The 16,908-nt window shown below is 36.7% G+C and overlaps 2 protein-coding genes across 3 annotated transcripts; both read left to right on the top strand.

The window, feature by feature from the left end:
* The first annotated feature begins 1,136 nt into the window (after positions 1-1,136).
* Positions 1,137-6,963, top strand: VPS11 (vacuolar protein sorting 11). Its single transcript, XM_011102326.3, has 5 exons — positions 1,137-1,540; positions 1,971-2,144; positions 2,297-2,623; positions 2,738-4,510; positions 6,235-6,963. The coding sequence occupies exons 1-5, from the start codon at positions 1,328-1,330 to the stop codon at positions 6,622-6,624; spliced, it is 2,877 nt and encodes a 958-aa protein (XP_011100628.1). The 5' UTR covers positions 1,137-1,327; the 3' UTR covers positions 6,625-6,963.
* Positions 6,964-12,387: 5,424 nt separating this feature from the next.
* LOC105178778 (Sterile alpha motif (SAM) domain-containing protein) lies at positions 12,388-16,455 on the top strand. 2 transcript variants are annotated; one of them, XM_011102328.3, is made up of 4 exons: positions 12,388-12,524; positions 12,665-12,779; positions 14,790-14,982; positions 16,119-16,455. In XM_011102328.3, exons 2-4 carry the CDS (start codon positions 12,720-12,722, stop codon positions 16,247-16,249), a joined length of 384 nt encoding a protein of 127 aa, XP_011100630.1. In that variant the 5' UTR covers positions 12,388-12,524; positions 12,665-12,719; the 3' UTR covers positions 16,250-16,455. The 2 variants fall into 2 exon arrangements, with proteins under 2 accessions (XP_011100630.1, XP_011100629.1); XM_011102327.3 differs by lacking the exon at positions 12,388-12,524 and having other exon boundaries at positions 12,619-12,779.
* Positions 16,456-16,908: the final 453 nt, after the last annotated feature.

The following is a 16,908-nucleotide window of genomic DNA, read 5'->3' as shown; positions in this document are numbered from 1 at the left end:
CGTTACTTCTAATCAATTAATCTCAACCATTAGATTTAAAAAAAATAAAAGGTCTGGATTCAACAAATTATTTAACTTATATTATATATAAATAATTTAAAATTTTAAAAATATATTATTATTATATATTAAAAAAAAACTAACTCCTCACCCCACCCCCTTACCCTGTTGCCCCCCCCCCCCCAACCCTAACACCATCTCGTCGAGGCGGCGCAATTTTAATCGTATCTTTGAAAATTTTTTACCAAATTGAGTGAGGCCGGTGTTAGAATCGTCTTGAAGAGACAAGTCTGATGGTAGTGGTTTGAGATCGAGATTCAACCGGAAGGAGACGAATCGATCGCAAACATGTTCGGCGGTCGTGACTCGAGCCCAGTCTCTCTTATTGGCGAAAACTCAAATGAAAGGTATGAAAATGTTCGTCTTGAAGAGAGGATTTTAATGGTACCATTGGCCGTTGAAAACTCGTCTGAACGGCGCCAAAAACTTAGAAATAAGTTTCTGTCAAAAAAGGGGCGAAATCCTGTTGTTTTTCCTTTTTTTTTTAAATTATATTTATAAAAATATATTTTAGTTAATTAAGAATATTTTAAATAATTATAATAATTAAATATTTTAGCTAATTAAAAATAATTATAATAATAATAGTTATAATTAAATATATTTTAATTAATTAAAAATAATTTTAGATTTTAATAATTCACAATTATAAAATTATTTGAATTTAAATCTAAGTTTATTTTATTTTTTAATATTAAATAGATTAAATATAATTTAATATTTGAATTTAAATTATAAAAAAATATAAAAATAAAACAAAAATAAAAGAAGAACATTTTAGTAAAAAAGTACCTAGAAAAAAGGTAAAAAACAGTTAAAAAATACACAAAAAGCACGTGTAATGCACCTTCGGTTAATGACTAACAAAAAGTGTGTTTGTTGCTAAATTTTACATAATACAGGGGGCGTTTTAGCCTATTCTCATAATAGGAGAATCTTTTTTGTAGACTTTTTAAAATATAGAGAGTTTTATGCATTTTGTCATTTATTTTTTTTGGTGAGAAAGTTGCAAAAGGATAATACTTTAGGGACTAAATTGTAATTTCGTACTCAAATAAAGAAGAAGTCTGATGAGCCCACGCCATGTTCTCTCCTGACCGGCGCAACCCCACCCTTGGTCTCCGCTCTTCAGTTGCCACCACCACCACCGCTGTCTCCACCTTCACCGTCTATCTCCGATGATAGATCGACATACATATGTACATGATAAGTCGACTCTTGGAATTTGATAATTGCTAGGGTATATTAAGATATATTATCAGAAATAATGTATCAGTGGAGGAAATTCGACTTTTTCGAGGAGAAAAAGACCAAATTTCCGGATGAGATAGAGGGCGAAATCCAATGCTGTTCTAGCGGCAGAGGCAGGATCGTGCTGGGTTTACAGGACGGTACCGTTTCGCTGCTCGATCGTGGCCTCCAGCTTCAGTACTCCTTCCCTGCTCACTCTTCCTCGGTGCTCTTCCTGCAGCAACTCAAGGTATAATTATTTGCAATTTTATATGTATGTATATTTATTCGTCTGATTATGTCCAATTTAATCGTGGGGTTTATCGGCTCCAACTTAGAACTTTTGGGTTTTGCTTGATTTTTGGGGGACAATACTAGTGCTGCTGGATTTTTTGGTTAACTCTGGGCTAATGAAATATAGTATATGGGCAGCTCTTTTAAGCTTTCATCTTTAATCCTATTCAGTTGTTCGTCTCATAATGATCAACTGATCATGCTGCTTTGTACAGTAACTAAACCATTATTTCCTTTACATTAAACTAACACTGCTTTAATTTTCGATTAACTCTGGCTACTGGAGCGGATTCGATCAAAGTTGTGACATTTATTTGTGTTTTGGTTTCATTGATTTGTGGTGCTCAAAATCTTATGCAAAATTTTGTTCTGCACTTATGAACCAGCAACGGAACTGCTTAGTGACTGTAGGAGAGGATGAGCAAATGCCACCGCAGCAAGCGGCTGTATTTCTTAAGGTTTATGACCTCGATAAAAGGCAAGAAGAGGGTTCGAGTGCATCAAGACCAGAGTGTGTTCAGATTTTGCGGATATTTACAAACCAATTTCCTGAAGCAAAGGTAGAGTTTACTGTAGCTTTATCATTAAACTTGTAATTGCATGTGCACATGTTCCAAGTTGACATGAAGTGATGGCAGTTCTTGTTTCAATTGGTTGCATCAATTTCGGGCTACTTTTGCAAAATAAGATACCTGAAATGGCTGTTCTACAGATTACATCTTTTTCAGTTTTTGAGGAAGCTCCACCAATTATATTTATTGCCCTTGGGCTGGACAACGGATGTATTTATTGCATTCAAGGTGACATTGCCCGTGAGCGAATTAAGAGGTTCAAGCTTGAGGTTGACAGTGCTAAATCTGGCAAAACTCATTCAGCTGTTACGGGTCTTGGGTTCCAAGTTGATGGTCAAGCGTTTCAACTCTTTGCCGTAACTCCAAGTTCAGTTAGTTTGTTTAATTTGCAGACTCAAACACCTACAGGGAAGATACTTGATGAGATTGGTTCGGAAACTGCTAGTGTGGCCATGAGCGACCGCTCGGTAGGCTGCTTTCTTTATTTTTTGTGTTATTCTTTTTGTATTTTACATGACCTTACTTCACGCTTGTTTCAAAGTTACCATTGAAAAAATGCTTGGTCTTTGTCTTGGAATCAGGAGCTGATAATTGGTCGGCATGAAGCTGTCTATTTTTATGAAGTTGATGGTCGAGGACCTTGTTGGGCCTTTGAGGGAGAGAAAAAGTTTCTTGGCTGGTTTCGCGGTTATCTTTTGTGTGTTATTGCCGATCAAAGAACTGGCAAGAATACTTTCAACATTTATGATCTAAAGAACCGTCTAATAGCGCATAGCATAGCAGTTCAAGAAGTTTCTCACATGCTCTGTGAATGGGGTAACATAGTACTAATAATGACAGACAAATCTGCTCTTTTTATTGTGGAAAAGGATATGGAGAGCAAGTTAGATATGCTTTTTAAGAAAAACCTATACACAGTAGCTATTAATCTTGTCCAGAGTCAGCAAGCTGATGCCGTAGCAACAGCTGAAGTGCTAAGGAAATACGGTGATCATTTGTATAGCAAACAAAACTATGATGAAGCAATGGCTCAGTACATCCATACTATTGGCCATCTAGAACCTTCGTATGTCATACAAAAGTTTTTGGATGCACAGAGAATTTACAACCTAACAAATTACTTGGAGAAGTTACACGAGAAGGGGCTTGCATCCAAAGATCACACCACTCTTTTACTTAACTGTTATACCAAACTGAAAGATGTTGAGAAGCTGAATTTATTCATTAAAAGTGAGGATGGGATGGGGGAACACAAATTTGATGTGGAAACTGCTATAAGGGTATGTCGAGCTGCCAATTACCATGAGCATGCGATGTATGTAGCCAAGAAGTCCGGGAGACATGAATGGTACTTGAAGATTTTGCTTGAGGACTTGGATAGATATGATGAAGCATTGCAGTACATAAATAGTCTTGAGCCAAGTCAAGCCGGGGTGACTGTTAAAGAGTATGGGAAAATTCTCTTGGAGCACAAGCCAAAGGAAACAATTCAAATACTGATGAGGCTTTGTACTGAAGAAGGAGAACCGGCCAAAAGGGGATCCTCAAGTGGAACCTTTTTATCCATGTTGCCATCTCCAGTTGATTTTCTCAATATTTTCGTGCATCATCCACAGTCACTTATGGAGTTTCTCGAGAAATATACCAACAAAGTGAAGGACTCACCTGCTCAAGTTGAAATTCATAACACCCTATTGGAGTTATACTTGTCCCATGACTTGGACTTTCCATCCCTTTCCCAAACTGGCAACAACAAAAATGGTAGCCTTAGAGCAGATAGAGGATCACGTTCTGGTGCAATGTCAAGAGCAAAATCTAATGGAAGAATGAATTCTGATGGCGTGAATGAGGAGAAAGATCGCCAGGAGAGACATCAAAAGGGGCTGCTCTTGCTCAAAAGGGCATGGCCGTCTGATCAGGAGCAGCCACTGTATGATGTTGATCTTGCCATTATTTTGTGTGAAATGAACTCTTTTAAAGCAGGTCTCTTGTTTCTGTATGAGAAGTTGAAACTATATAAGGAGGTGATTGCCTGTTATATGCAGGCACATGATCATGAAGGTTTAATTGCATGCTGCAAGAGACTAGGGGATTCGGGTAAGGGTGGTGACCCTTCTCTTTGGGCTGATGTATTAAAGTATTTTGGTGAACTGGGAGAAGATTGCTCCAAAGAGGTTAAAGAAGTTTTGACTTATGTAGAGAGAGATGATATCTTGCCTCCAATTATAGTTGTTCAAACCTTGTCAAGAAATCCATGCCTTACGCTTTCTGTTATTAAAGATTACATAGCTCAGAAGCTGGAACAGGAGTCAAAGCTGATTGAGGAGGATCGAATAGCCATCGAAAAGTATCAGGTTATTGCACGTAGTCTTAATATATCTTAATTGTCACTTTAATCATCTCCTTCCGGAGTAAACTTGGTTTCAGAAAAAATAAATGGTTAATGACTACCTCATCTAAAATTTTAAATAAAGAAGACCTATTTGAAATTTTATATCTTTAACACATCATCTCATGTGATGACAGTAAATCTTTGTGAAGCCTAGCACATGAAACTCTTCATTGTGAATTGGCTGCATTGAGATTTGAGTTTCGGACCCCTTGTTTGACCCGACTTTGATACAATGTTGTATCAATGTTGAATGACCACGTTATCTAGAATCTTAAGAAGCAATCAGAGTGAAGAATCATTTAATATTTAATATTTTTAGCATTTAAAATTAAGGTTTCTTTGTTTCCTTAATAACTGATCTTACTAAATGTGGTTTTGACGGACATCATCTTTCCCCTAATTTAACCAAGATAGATGAGAACTCCCCTTAGATTCTATGATCTCTAGACATCATCAAGTTTTGGACAAGTCCTTGTGAGCTAGAGTTTGGTCCAAGATGACAAGAACTCGGCAATAAGCAAAGAACTGGACTTTGTTGATAGTGCAGTAACTTATTTTAAAATTAATCCTCTGTCTAAACATACACCGACCTTATTGCAGAGGATTATTGCTACCTCTGAGTTCACCTGGGTTTTCAGCTAAAAATTTTCTTTTAATCCTCTTTATTATTTTTGGGTCTTAGGTTCTAGATTAGATACTTCATTTTTTCTTAAAAGTCTTCAAGCGTTACCGGCAGTTTAATAAAATTATGACTGTTCTGTTTCAGTACTTGTTATCAGTATTCTCTTTTTCTTCTCTTTCTTCTTGCTCCAAACTGCAGATTTTCCGGAACCAAGATCTTCAGGACATGTCTGCCAATAGAATACATTATGTTCCTTGAAGTTTAGATTCTCAGTAATGAGTTACAAACTCTGTGTGAATCGTGATCTAGATTGCACTTAGTGTTTATGTCATTCAACTGACAAGTAAATCTAAGCTGGATTACAAATGATGTGTATGATTTATGGGTGTTTACACCTTAAAAGATGGTCAAAATCCCAGTGACATCATTTTTTTAACTTTTTCACCACTGTATAGGTTTGCCTGCCATAAGTCTTTCCCCGGGGACTATGGTTTCCCAATTCTTCTCCCCTTCACCTTCTGTTTGTGACACCTCTATCTGCCAGCCTGTTCATCTGTTGTAGATTACTAAAGTATTATGAACAGCTTGTGTGTTATAGCTAATTGATAGGCTCTTGTTCCTCCTTTCTTTGGAATATCCAAGTTTGACTTGGATCGGGTATCTCTTTGAGTCTTTTGACCATCAATATCAAGATATTTTTTACTAATGTTGCACCCCTTTGAAGAAACAAATGAAAAGGAAATTTAGAAAACAATATGCAACATGTATGTACATCGAGAAAAGGAAAGACAATGGATTCTTACTACTGGAGGGAGTATATGTTCATTCATTTGGTCCTTGACACCTATGATGGGAAGATCTGTATGGTACCAAGTGGTCAGTCAGCAGATACTAGAACACTCTTATACCATCTGTCCCGTTTTCTTTGTGTATATGTGCATGCGTGTGCACTTATGCTCATCATTTTCTTTAGTTTTCTTGGAAGGTCCTTGAATTCGGTGCTGCTTCTTTCATCTGTACTGGGTGGAAAGACGTGTGCTTATGGTTCATTTTTCTTTATGCAGGAGGAAACAGCAGCAATGAGAAAAGAAATCCAGGATCTTAGAACAAATGCCAGGATTTTCCAGCTCAGCAAGTGCACAGCTTGCACTTTCACTCTTGACCTTCCTGCTGTCCATTTTATGTGCATGCATTCATTCCATCAACGCTGTCTCGGTGACAATGAGAAAGAATGTCCCGAGTGTGCTCCCGAGTACAGAGCTGTTCTAGAAATGAAGAGAAACTTAGAGCAGAATTCTAAAGACCAAGATCTCTTCTTCCAACAAGTCAAAACTTCAAAAGATGGCTTTTCTGTGATTGCTGAGTATTTTGGTAAGGGAATCATCAGCAAAACTAGCAAAGGACCTGCTGAAGCTCTTGAACCGACCAATGATTATTCCAACGGCAATTTCTGAGAAACTTCTTCACCTTTCCCCATAAAGTAAGATATGCTTGCGATATCTCTATTTCATGCAATGGCCTCTCCAGGAAGCACGGCCACCAATAGCCGCAATTTGTTCATGATTGAACTTAGCTGGGATTTTGCGAGAACACTAGCTAGGCTTCCTTGAAGCTTTACATATGCAAGTCATTATTGCAAATTCAGTTATCTTAAAGAAAGCAGTTTGTGTATGATTTGGTTCAAAGGTTTAACGATTTCTCTCCCATAGGTCGTGCTATTATTTGGCTGTAAGATCCACTATGTTGTGTTTTAGTGTTTTTGATTGATTGAGGTCTTTTGTTTTTCCATAGAATCAATTAATTTCTGTATCATCGGATTTATGATGTAATGTTTATGCATTTATCTGGGGGGTGATATGTGGAAGGATTCTGTTTACAACTGGGCATGATTGATGCCCTTTTCAAACTATGAGGAGAAAGGTAATGTCAGCTAAATGGTCTTATGTCACAAGTCTCTTGTTCTGTGAAAGGACTGAGAGTTTTCCACAGGAGAAGCGAAGAGTGGAAATGCAGGGTTTGGGGGATGATTCTCTCATGTTGTATCTAAAGGTAAACGAGTTGAGTCGAGGGAACGTGTTCTTATTTAAGTTTGTTTGGATATTTGTCTGTAGCTTGGTTTTATTTTGAACCGGGTTAAGCTTGAATGAGTTTAAGAAGGTGTTTAGACGAGACGTTATAAGATGTTATAAAGTGTTTGTAATAAATCCAGTTGAGCTTGATCTGGCTTCCAAATCTTATCAAAAGAAAAAAAAAAGTGTTGATACTTTTATGTCCACAAGCCACAAGCAAAGTGGTAGGAGTGGAAGTGTTGGACAGGGACACTCAGACAACAATAACATGGCTGAGGATTTTTGTTATGACTGATGTAGCTTTCAACCACTAAAGTCTTAAATGAGCTGTCTGCTAACCGTAAGCTGAAACTGAATTTAGGACCAGAATGAGTTGAGGATTCGTTGTTTGAATTCTTGGCTGCTGGAAAAGCCATATGTATTAAGTTTTCAGAAATTTTGGCTCCTAACTTATTACCTCAATCAATTATACCAGTATCAGTGCATGCTTTCATGACACCCTACAGCCCGCGAGACATGAAAATTGCATCAAATTCAATTATGAACAACTCGTTGAAGAATAATATCAATGAATTCACTTGAATTTTTTTATCAAAATTTATGAGTGTTTATTTGATCAGTATATAATTTATGTGGAATGAAGTATCACAATCACCCCACACTGAGAACAGGGCGTCCTTATCTCGGCGTGGCATAACTAATGATCAATGGAGATTCTAAAGGTAGCTCCCACGCATATATTACTTTATTCTGCATTTTGCTTCTGACTTATTGGCTCAATAAATTGTGCCAGTGATAGTTTGATGCTTTTTGTTTGCATATTGTTGTGTGCTTCCATGGAGCCATTATCCAACCAAGATTCATATTTTTGACCAATCACTTTTTCCTTTTCTTTTCTTTTCTTTTTTCTTTTTTCTAGGAAAAAAATTCAAAGTGTCGATTTATATGTGTCTAGAACTAAATAAGAACTTCACTCAAAAAAAAAAAAAAGGCTAAAATAGAAGTAAATTATCATATGACAGTCAAAAGTTGAAAATTTAAAGATAGGTGATACATTAAAAAAGAGCACGGGATGCAATTGATATGGACTATCTTCAAAGCTTGGGTTGAAGCGAATGCAAATTCTGAAGCGAAACATGCAAAAAAAGCGTTAGCACTCTGACGCCCAAGTTAGTATTGAATTTAAAATTGAATAAAGTCAAAAAGCAAATAAATGTAATTAAAATCAAAATATGATGTATATAGTTGGTGAAAAGTATAAGAACACGTAATAACGTACTTGTAGAGTACTTAGAAAATGTTTAGAGCGTGAGAGATTTGTGAGGGACGTGAAGGGTGTTGTCAAGAGAGTGAGAAAAGTGTCAGGAAGGTGTGAGAGACGTTAGAGAGTGTCCCCGCATGGAGGAGTAAACTTGTATTTATAAGGGGGTATCCACCTGCGATGGTGCTCTACACGTTTCCTTTATTCGCGGGGAGAAATGTATAAGGGCCGTTTGGATAAGTCATAATATATTCTTATCTTTTGTTAATCTTGTTGTTGAATGCTTATCTCTGAGTTGGGGGGATCCTGCATCAGCAAGGACTCCTAACTGCTAAGGAGTCTTAGCCGCCAAGAAGTCCAGGGCTTTAGACAGACCTCTCCATTTGCAAGGAGTCCCAGCCGTTTGGGACGTCCTCCTTGTTAAGGCTGATGTGGTTTCAGGGTAGTTGCTGACCTTTAGGCTGATGAGATACCATGTATGGAGAGTGGACTGCCATGTGTAGGATGTCCTAGGCCTCCTCCCTTTTGCCAATCTGTTCTTTAGGGAATGCCCTCCAGGATCGCTTGCCAGGTCCTTTTGGGCCTTCTACGGCGGTGTAGGGCTTTATTTTTCTGCAAGAGAATGTTAAATAACAAAGACATACATATACTACGAATAGGTCTTGCACGGAGCAAAATTATTGTGCCTCCTTGGAGGAGGGCTTATTTGAGGGGGGTCTCCTTGGAGTAAGACTTAGGAGCCTCGCTAGAGGAAGAATAAGGTGTCCGTCGAAAGCAGGGCTTAGATGATCTATAGAGGAGGGCTTACAAGTCCCCTAAAAAAGGACCTAAATGCCTGCCCGAAGGAGGGTTGGGGTCCACGAAGGAGGGCCTTTGCGCTTGTGTGGAAGACATGACTTTTTATGAGAGGGATGTCTTCCTCGTTGAAATCCATAGGGGCAAGGCTTATTCTGTGAAGAATGCCTGCGTGGGGGCAGGACTTATTTTCTAATGAGGATGCCTGTCTAGGGGCAAGATTTTCTGAGGAGGATACCTTCCTGGGGGCAACGCTTATTTTTTGAGGAGGATGGCCATCTGGGGGTGGGATTTTCTGAGGAGAATTCCTGCTTGGGGATAGGGCTTATTTTCTGAGAAGAATGCCCTCCTGCTTTTCTAGGGGGACGTCCTACACATTAAAAATTGAATTAGTAGGAATATCAGAATTAAGTAATGATAATGATGGAGCCGCTAAAGTTAGACCTTGAACAGAGGTAGTAATCATCCGTTGGAGGTCCTCCAACGTGAGGGGGGCTATCTTTCCAAGGGAGTCATTTGAGGAGGTGTGGGCTCTAACCATTGTTCTCACGTCTTAGATTTGTGTTCCCATAGAAGGCGTTAATGATGCGTTTAAAAAACTCACGGGTCTAATTGATATGGACTATACTCAAAACATGAGCGAAACGAATGCAAATCCTGAATGGGGGACCTACAAAAAAGGCGTTAACACTCTGACGCAGTTAGTATTGAATTTGAGATTGAATAAATTCAAAAGTAAATAAATATAATTGAAATTGAAATATAGTGAATAAAGTAGGTGAAAAATATAGAAGCACGTAATAACATGCTTGTAGAGTACTTAGAAAATATTTATAGAGTGATAGATGTGTGAGGAACGTAAAGGGTGTCGTCCAGAGAGTGAGAAAGATGTTAGGAAGGTGTGAGAGATGTTAGAGAGTGTCCCCATATGGAGAAGTAAACTTGTATTTATAGGGGGAGTGTCCCCCTGCGACAGGGCTCTACACGTTTCCTTCATTTTCAGAGATAAATGGATAAGGGCCGTTTGAATAAGCCATAATCTATTCTTATCTTTTGTTAATCTTGCTGTTGAATGCTTATATTCGAGTTGGATGAACCCTTCATCAGCGAGGACTCCTAATCGCTAGGGATCCTAGCCGCCAAGGAGTTCAGAGCTTTAGAGGGACCTCCCTCATCTACAAGGAGTCCCAGTCGTCAGTGATGCCCTTCTTACTAAACCTGATGAAGTGCCATGTGAGAGAGTGGGTTGCTACGTGTGTGGGTCTTTTAGGCCGAATATTTTGTTCGGATTTGATCATAGTCCAAGTATGGGGATATCCTGCGCATCCTCCCTTTGCCAATCTGTTCTCTGGAAGGCGCTTGCCAGGTCCTTTTTGGGCTCCTAGAATATTACGGGCCTCTCATTCTTTCTTCTTTTTAAATTTTTTGAGCCAACTTATTTTTATACACATCAATAGGTATTAAATAGCAATGGACCTTTTGACTGGACCCTTTGAAATTTGACCCCTTGAAATTTAATCATTTTAGTTTAGCCTTTTATGGTAATTTTTTATGCTATTTTTCGAGTCATATTTTTATAACTAGACTTACATAAAACGGTGAATAGCATGAATGACTCCAATTCCCCAAAAATATTTGAGTGAGTCTTCCTTGAAGAAAAGGTTTTGCTTGATTTTTATTTTTAAGGTGTTTTTATTTGTTTTTTAGTATACATAGAGAGAAAAATAATTAAGGATATGTGTTTTTAATGTGTTTAGTTTGTGTTTTGTATTAGTTTAAGATAAATAAAAATAAATTAAAACATATCGACTTTGTTTCTTTTTTTTATTTCATTTTCCAAAAGATAGATTAACATTTTGAATGTTTGCTAATATTTTTATAAAATACAGAGTTCAATTCAATTTGTTTTAATTTATCTTATATTAATACAAAATACAAAAACCCAACGTATCAAAAACACTAAAAACGAAAAGGGAAAAATGCAATTGCACCTTGTGATTTGAGAAATTAGTAAAAAAAATTCCTGTAAAAAATAAAATAGCAAATTACCCCCTCTGTTTTGGAAAAAGAAGCAAATTACCCCCTATCTAAACCATAGATAGGGGGTAATTTGCTTCATTTTTTGAAACACTGGGAGACAATTTGCTAAATTTTTTTTTCATAGGGGAGTATTTGCTCATTTCACATATCACAGGGGGTTAAATTGCATTTAACCCCTAAAAAAACACATGCACATATTGCACCATTTGTTTTATTCTATCAAAAGCAAAAAATAAATACTTTAAAAATAATAGCAAATTCATAGAATTTGTTTGGATATATTCATACCACGAAATATATAAAATTGCGATGATTACACCCCCTCTCTTGAGATTTAGTGTAACTACATATAGACTCGTGCAGTTTAAAAAATTACATCTAATACCCTTAAAATTTACTTTCGTCTAACAAATAAGTCCCTCCGTTAGTCAAAATTTACTTAATTTAACAATAAGTCAATCGGGTGTAAATATCAATTCTCATTCATTTTTTTTGTTAATAGCAGTAAATTCAGTGAATTTTAACTAATTGAAAGACTTATTTGTTAGGTAGAAACAAATTTCAAGGGTGTTATATGTAATTTTCAAATTAAAGGGGGTATAAATATAATTCCACAAAATCTCAAAAAAGACCAGTGTAATTATCTCTATAAAATTTTTAAATTTTTATTTTTAACTATATTTTATAGTATATTGACGAACTTAAAATACATTTCATATAAAGTCATGTAAAATTCCCCCCTAAAATTCAAATTCTTACATCTAAAGGCAGCGTTACAATATTATTATTAACTGTCTTTGGAGCGGGGTAAAAATGGAAAGAGAGAAAAGGTAAGAAATTGGGGAAGAAGGGAAGGGTAATTTGGAGAAAGCAAATGGGATAAGGAAGTGGCATTTCATTTGAGTTGACAACAACAATAACAAAAGCTACTTAGTTTAGTTTAGTTTAGTTTAGTAGGCCAAACCAGACTCCCAAAAGTTAAAGTACCTTAACCCCCCCACCCCCCTCACCCCCCAACCCCACCCCACTCCCCCCACCAATAATAATAAAGGGAACACACTCTCTCTCTCTGTATGTCTTCTTTCTCTCTCTCCCCCACCCTCCCCACACACACACAGAGTAAGAGGCCTACACCCACTCATTACCAAATGTAGAGAATCGCAGCCCTTAATTCCCGATAATTTTAAAGGTTTGGATTTTGCTTTTCTTGCAATTATTGGCATCAACTGTTATTTTTGTACTATGCGCGCAATAACAATGTGATAAAGTTATTACTAGACTAGTATTATTATTTTTGATCTGAATTTGCACGCCGTTGTTGAATTTCAGGTTCTTTTTATTTTTTTTCTTCCAAAAGGGGCCTTCAGTATTTGGGTTCTGCGACATGAGCAAAGACAAAGAGAGGCCACCGGAGCCTCTTGATTTCTTTATATGGACTGTTGAGGTAATCTCTTTTCTTTTCTTTGTTTTTTTTTTTTTGAATTGTGTTTTTTTTTAAACTTATTTTGATCTCATGCTTATTTTTTTGGATCTTGTACTTCACTACTGTAATTCTTTTGGATTTAATTCTAATTTGGGTTTTTCTTGTTTCCATTGATCAAATTCTTGATGTTTGGTTAGTTAGATGGGGAGTGGCGTGTCTGAAACAATCCCCAATTCGTTTTCTTTGTGGAGTTGTTGGGTTTAGTCCATGTGAGGTGTATTTGGTACTGCATAAAATTTTACATATTTTGGAACTTGTACCTTTGGCTCCTGTTTCTTGCTGAATGTGGAGAACTGGGCCTTTCTGGATAGTGAATTGTGGAATGCTTCAGCTAATTGAGCATTTGATTCATGTCAATTATAGAGCTGCTTGGTGTCTTTATGCCTTCTTTTAAATGCAAAGCCGTCGGTCAATCATATTCGCCAGGAACTAGTGTGGTCTTCCCGGTTCCCCTCTTTCACAGGATGTAATATTTTTAAGTTAAGCGATTTGCAGTTTGTTTGGTCCAAGGATTTTGCTAAGAAAAGTTGCATTATACCAAAGAAATACAGTTCTGTTGGGTTGCAAAGAAAAACATGGAGGAAAGGAATCCAGAAGAAGGGGATGATGAATGTATTAGAGAAGGAAAGAGGGTCAACGAAGCTTTTCTGTCTTTGTCCTCACGTTTTTTTGAGGAAAATGAGTTCTTCCCAATTATTATATATTTTCTTTTATGTTTTATGTTTACTGGTATTTTCCGTGACAACCCAACAACCAGAATTATTTCCTCAAGCATTTTCTTTTTCTTTCCCGAACAAACTCTTTGTATTTATCAGTGTTAGGAAATTTTTACTAACTATGTGGGCTTCTTTTGCTACTTGGTGTATGAAGTCCTTGTATGCTGGTCAGTGAGAAACTTGGCCAACTATGACATGTTTTAGGTCGGGTGGGGATTGTCTTATCTACAATCAGAAACTGGCACTGAACAAGGCAAGAATTGGTACAAAGAGTATAGACTAATGACTGAGGAGCTCATTCCTTGATTTTATTATGAGATTGTGGTTTGATATACTTTATCCGGTAATAGAGCAAGTAGCTGAATTCATTTATGTTTGAGTTGTGGTTTGACCTACTTTATCCACTAATAGAACAAGTAGCTCAGTTCATTTATGTTCAATTATACTCTATAATTTCTCACAAATATAAGCTTCACGAGTGAACTCTTGAAGTGACTTTCCGTGTAAGGGAAGTTTCTTTGCTTATCGATGTAATAGGTGTAGTTGGGTGTATACATTGTTTTAATGCTTTACGACTTTGAAAATAACATGGTTGGTTTTTTGTGCTAGCAGTGTGGCAGCTGCTGTATTGTTGAGAAACATTATTGGTCATAGAAGTACCTTGCAGCTATCTGTTCAAAGTCATAATGTTGTTTCGCAGTACTTTCTGATCATTATATCATATTAGGCATCTAAAATAGTTGCTGTGGGATGATAGTTCCTATGTATTCTGTAGTTTGATCTGTAGTGTCTCTTCGTCCTGTCTTCTACTCTTTCTTTTCTAATATCTTCAAATTACCTCCATGCTGGTTCCTACATGTAACTTCTTTTGATGCTTTATAACCTATATGATCAAATATAATCCTTCTTGCCTCAACTTCTGATCCTAAACACCAAAATGTAAGCATGCCTAATTTCGTCAGCCTCAAGAAGGGTGAACCAGTCCAGGTTCTTGGTTGTTTGTGCTCTCAATTTCTCTATGTTTTTACCTATTCAAAACTTAAAAAGCTAATGTCGTTAGCTCCAAAAGGGCGAAAGACTCCTGGAACATGAGATTGCTTAACAAATTGTTTTGCTAAGAAAATAAAGTTGGAAGCATGGGTTTCATCTCTTTGTTATTTCGGAGGACAAAAAGGAGTAGAAAAGATAGAGAAAGGAAATAATTGTTGTGGAAAGAATTTTAATCAACTCCCTTGGATTTCTCTTTTCTTCATAGGATGTTGGCTTGTGGTTGGAAGAAATAAATCTTGGTAGCTATCGCCAAGTTTTCAAAGAAAATGGGGTCAATGGTGAGTATTTGGAAGGGATGTCAATGTTCACAACCGAACAGATCCTTCGGTTCATAAGGAAGTGCCATATGAAATGGGGTGACTTTATAACCTTGTGCAAGGAGCTGAGGCGAATAAAAGGTTCCTTTCTCCCTCTCTTCCCCCTTTTCCATTCAGTCGGTCTCCCTTGTGATATAAAATCTAATGTTAATACATTTTAAGCTGGAGTCAGTTGCTGGTTTCAAATTAATGTTCTCTTGAAGTTTCCTGGTTATTTGAGTTAAGATCATGATTTCTTATGCCAACGTTACTATGCACATGATGCTGTACAGCTGCTGCTGAACTCTCAGCTCATGAAGTTATAACACTTTACTCAATGACGGATAATCATGCCAATATGCATATTAAGAATTTGTTTTCATGTAGTTTACTTATTCATTTACCAATTTGGAGTATATTGTTCCTTTTCACTGACATTCTACTTAGATGGACAATTGGAGAGAAACTAGGTGAGTTTATGAAGGTTTTTGTTTACATTGTTTACAGGGGATGATCATTGATCGACATCATGAATTGTAGTTTTGCTTGTTTAGAAGGCTTCAACTTGGTTATTCTACTGTTTTGGTTGAATCAATGAGCTTCTTTCATTTATTCTTAAATCTCAAAGACGGGAAAATAGAAGCGTAAAGCATATGATGTCCTCTTACCCAGCCCAGCATCTATGGAGATTAAATCCATAAAAGGGAAAAAGTTAAATATATATTCGCCCACTAGCAACAGGACCAATAACTTAAAAATAAATGAAATAAATAAAATTGGATAGTACAATCCCTAGTATCATATAATTTTAGAAATATCCATAGGAAAACAGGCGGTGGGGTGAGGGCATATGAGTGAGAAAACAATCAAAGACGGCATTCAGAAAGTGGAGTTTTAGTCTTTCATGATACTGTCTTGATGGTTGATATAATAGCCAGGCACTTGGTCAGGGAGTTGAATGTGATGCTCTTTGTGCCACTCAGCCTAGAGATGGAGACAGTTGATTATGTTTTTCAAGAATGAAACTGTTCATCAGTGCAAATGCAGAACACAGACTGTGAAAAGTACAGTTTCGTGTTCTCCAGAGCTCTGCTGCTATCTTACTTCTCTTTATGTGCTCTTGCATTTTCCTTTCTCTTGTAAAATACCATTTTTCATCTTCTTGATTCTTCATGCTCTTGCATTTTCCTCTCTGATACGAAATCGCAAATCTTAACTGATTCCGAATCATGCATCAGTGGCTTGCTTGAAAGGGGAGCAAAAGGTACGACGACCTTGGTGGGCTCCGTCTTGTCTTTCGGTTGTATTTGTCAAGGCAGCGAAACGCAACAGGCAGTCTCGAGTCGTGTCTTTGAAGCTGGAACCTTGATGTAGATTTGCTTGTATGTAACTACTTTTGATTTTCAGTTGTCCCATGTGTGGGAAGCCTAGAAAAGTAGGAAAAGGAATACATAATATATTTCCTTTTGTTCTTAAATTTTGCTAAGCAATGTTGGGTTCATCTTCTTCTTGGGAGGAGCCTTTCTCCTTTGTCTGCACAAAACTATAATAGTTCACTTTCTTTTGTTTGGGATTTGTTGAGGAACAACATATCTATATATAGACAAAGATGTTTGGGTTCTGTATATTTGAGTTCGGATTTGTTGTATAATGTCAGCTCAAGATTTTACCAAATGTGTGAAGAAATATTTCTTGAAAATCTGGAAATGTTTGGATGAGTTAGTTCATATTTTTTGACCATTTGATATTTTATTTTTAAAAATGTGGGGTTTAGTCTTTTGAAAATAAAATTGAAATCATTTTCTAATAAATATGCCAAACTAAACACCATTTTATATTGCAGATGCAAATATTTATTTCTTTATTTTTATTTTAAAAGTTTCATATTGAACTAAAATGAATTTATATATTTTTTTTCTTTCATGGGAAAGTGAATATTGCACTATCTCTATGAAAACCGGTAAATAAGAAATCGAAAGCATTTAGTTATTTATAAAATTAATATATACTCTATTTGTATGAAAAGAT

This window comes from Sesamum indicum, linkage group LG12 (assembly GCF_026168435.1).
Source record: "Sesamum indicum cultivar Baizhima isolate 11 linkage group LG12, ASM2616843v1, whole genome shotgun sequence".
NCBI classification, from domain to species: domain Eukaryota; kingdom Viridiplantae; phylum Streptophyta; class Magnoliopsida; order Lamiales; family Pedaliaceae; genus Sesamum; species Sesamum indicum.
This window is presented reverse-complemented; position numbering and strand designations above follow the sequence as displayed.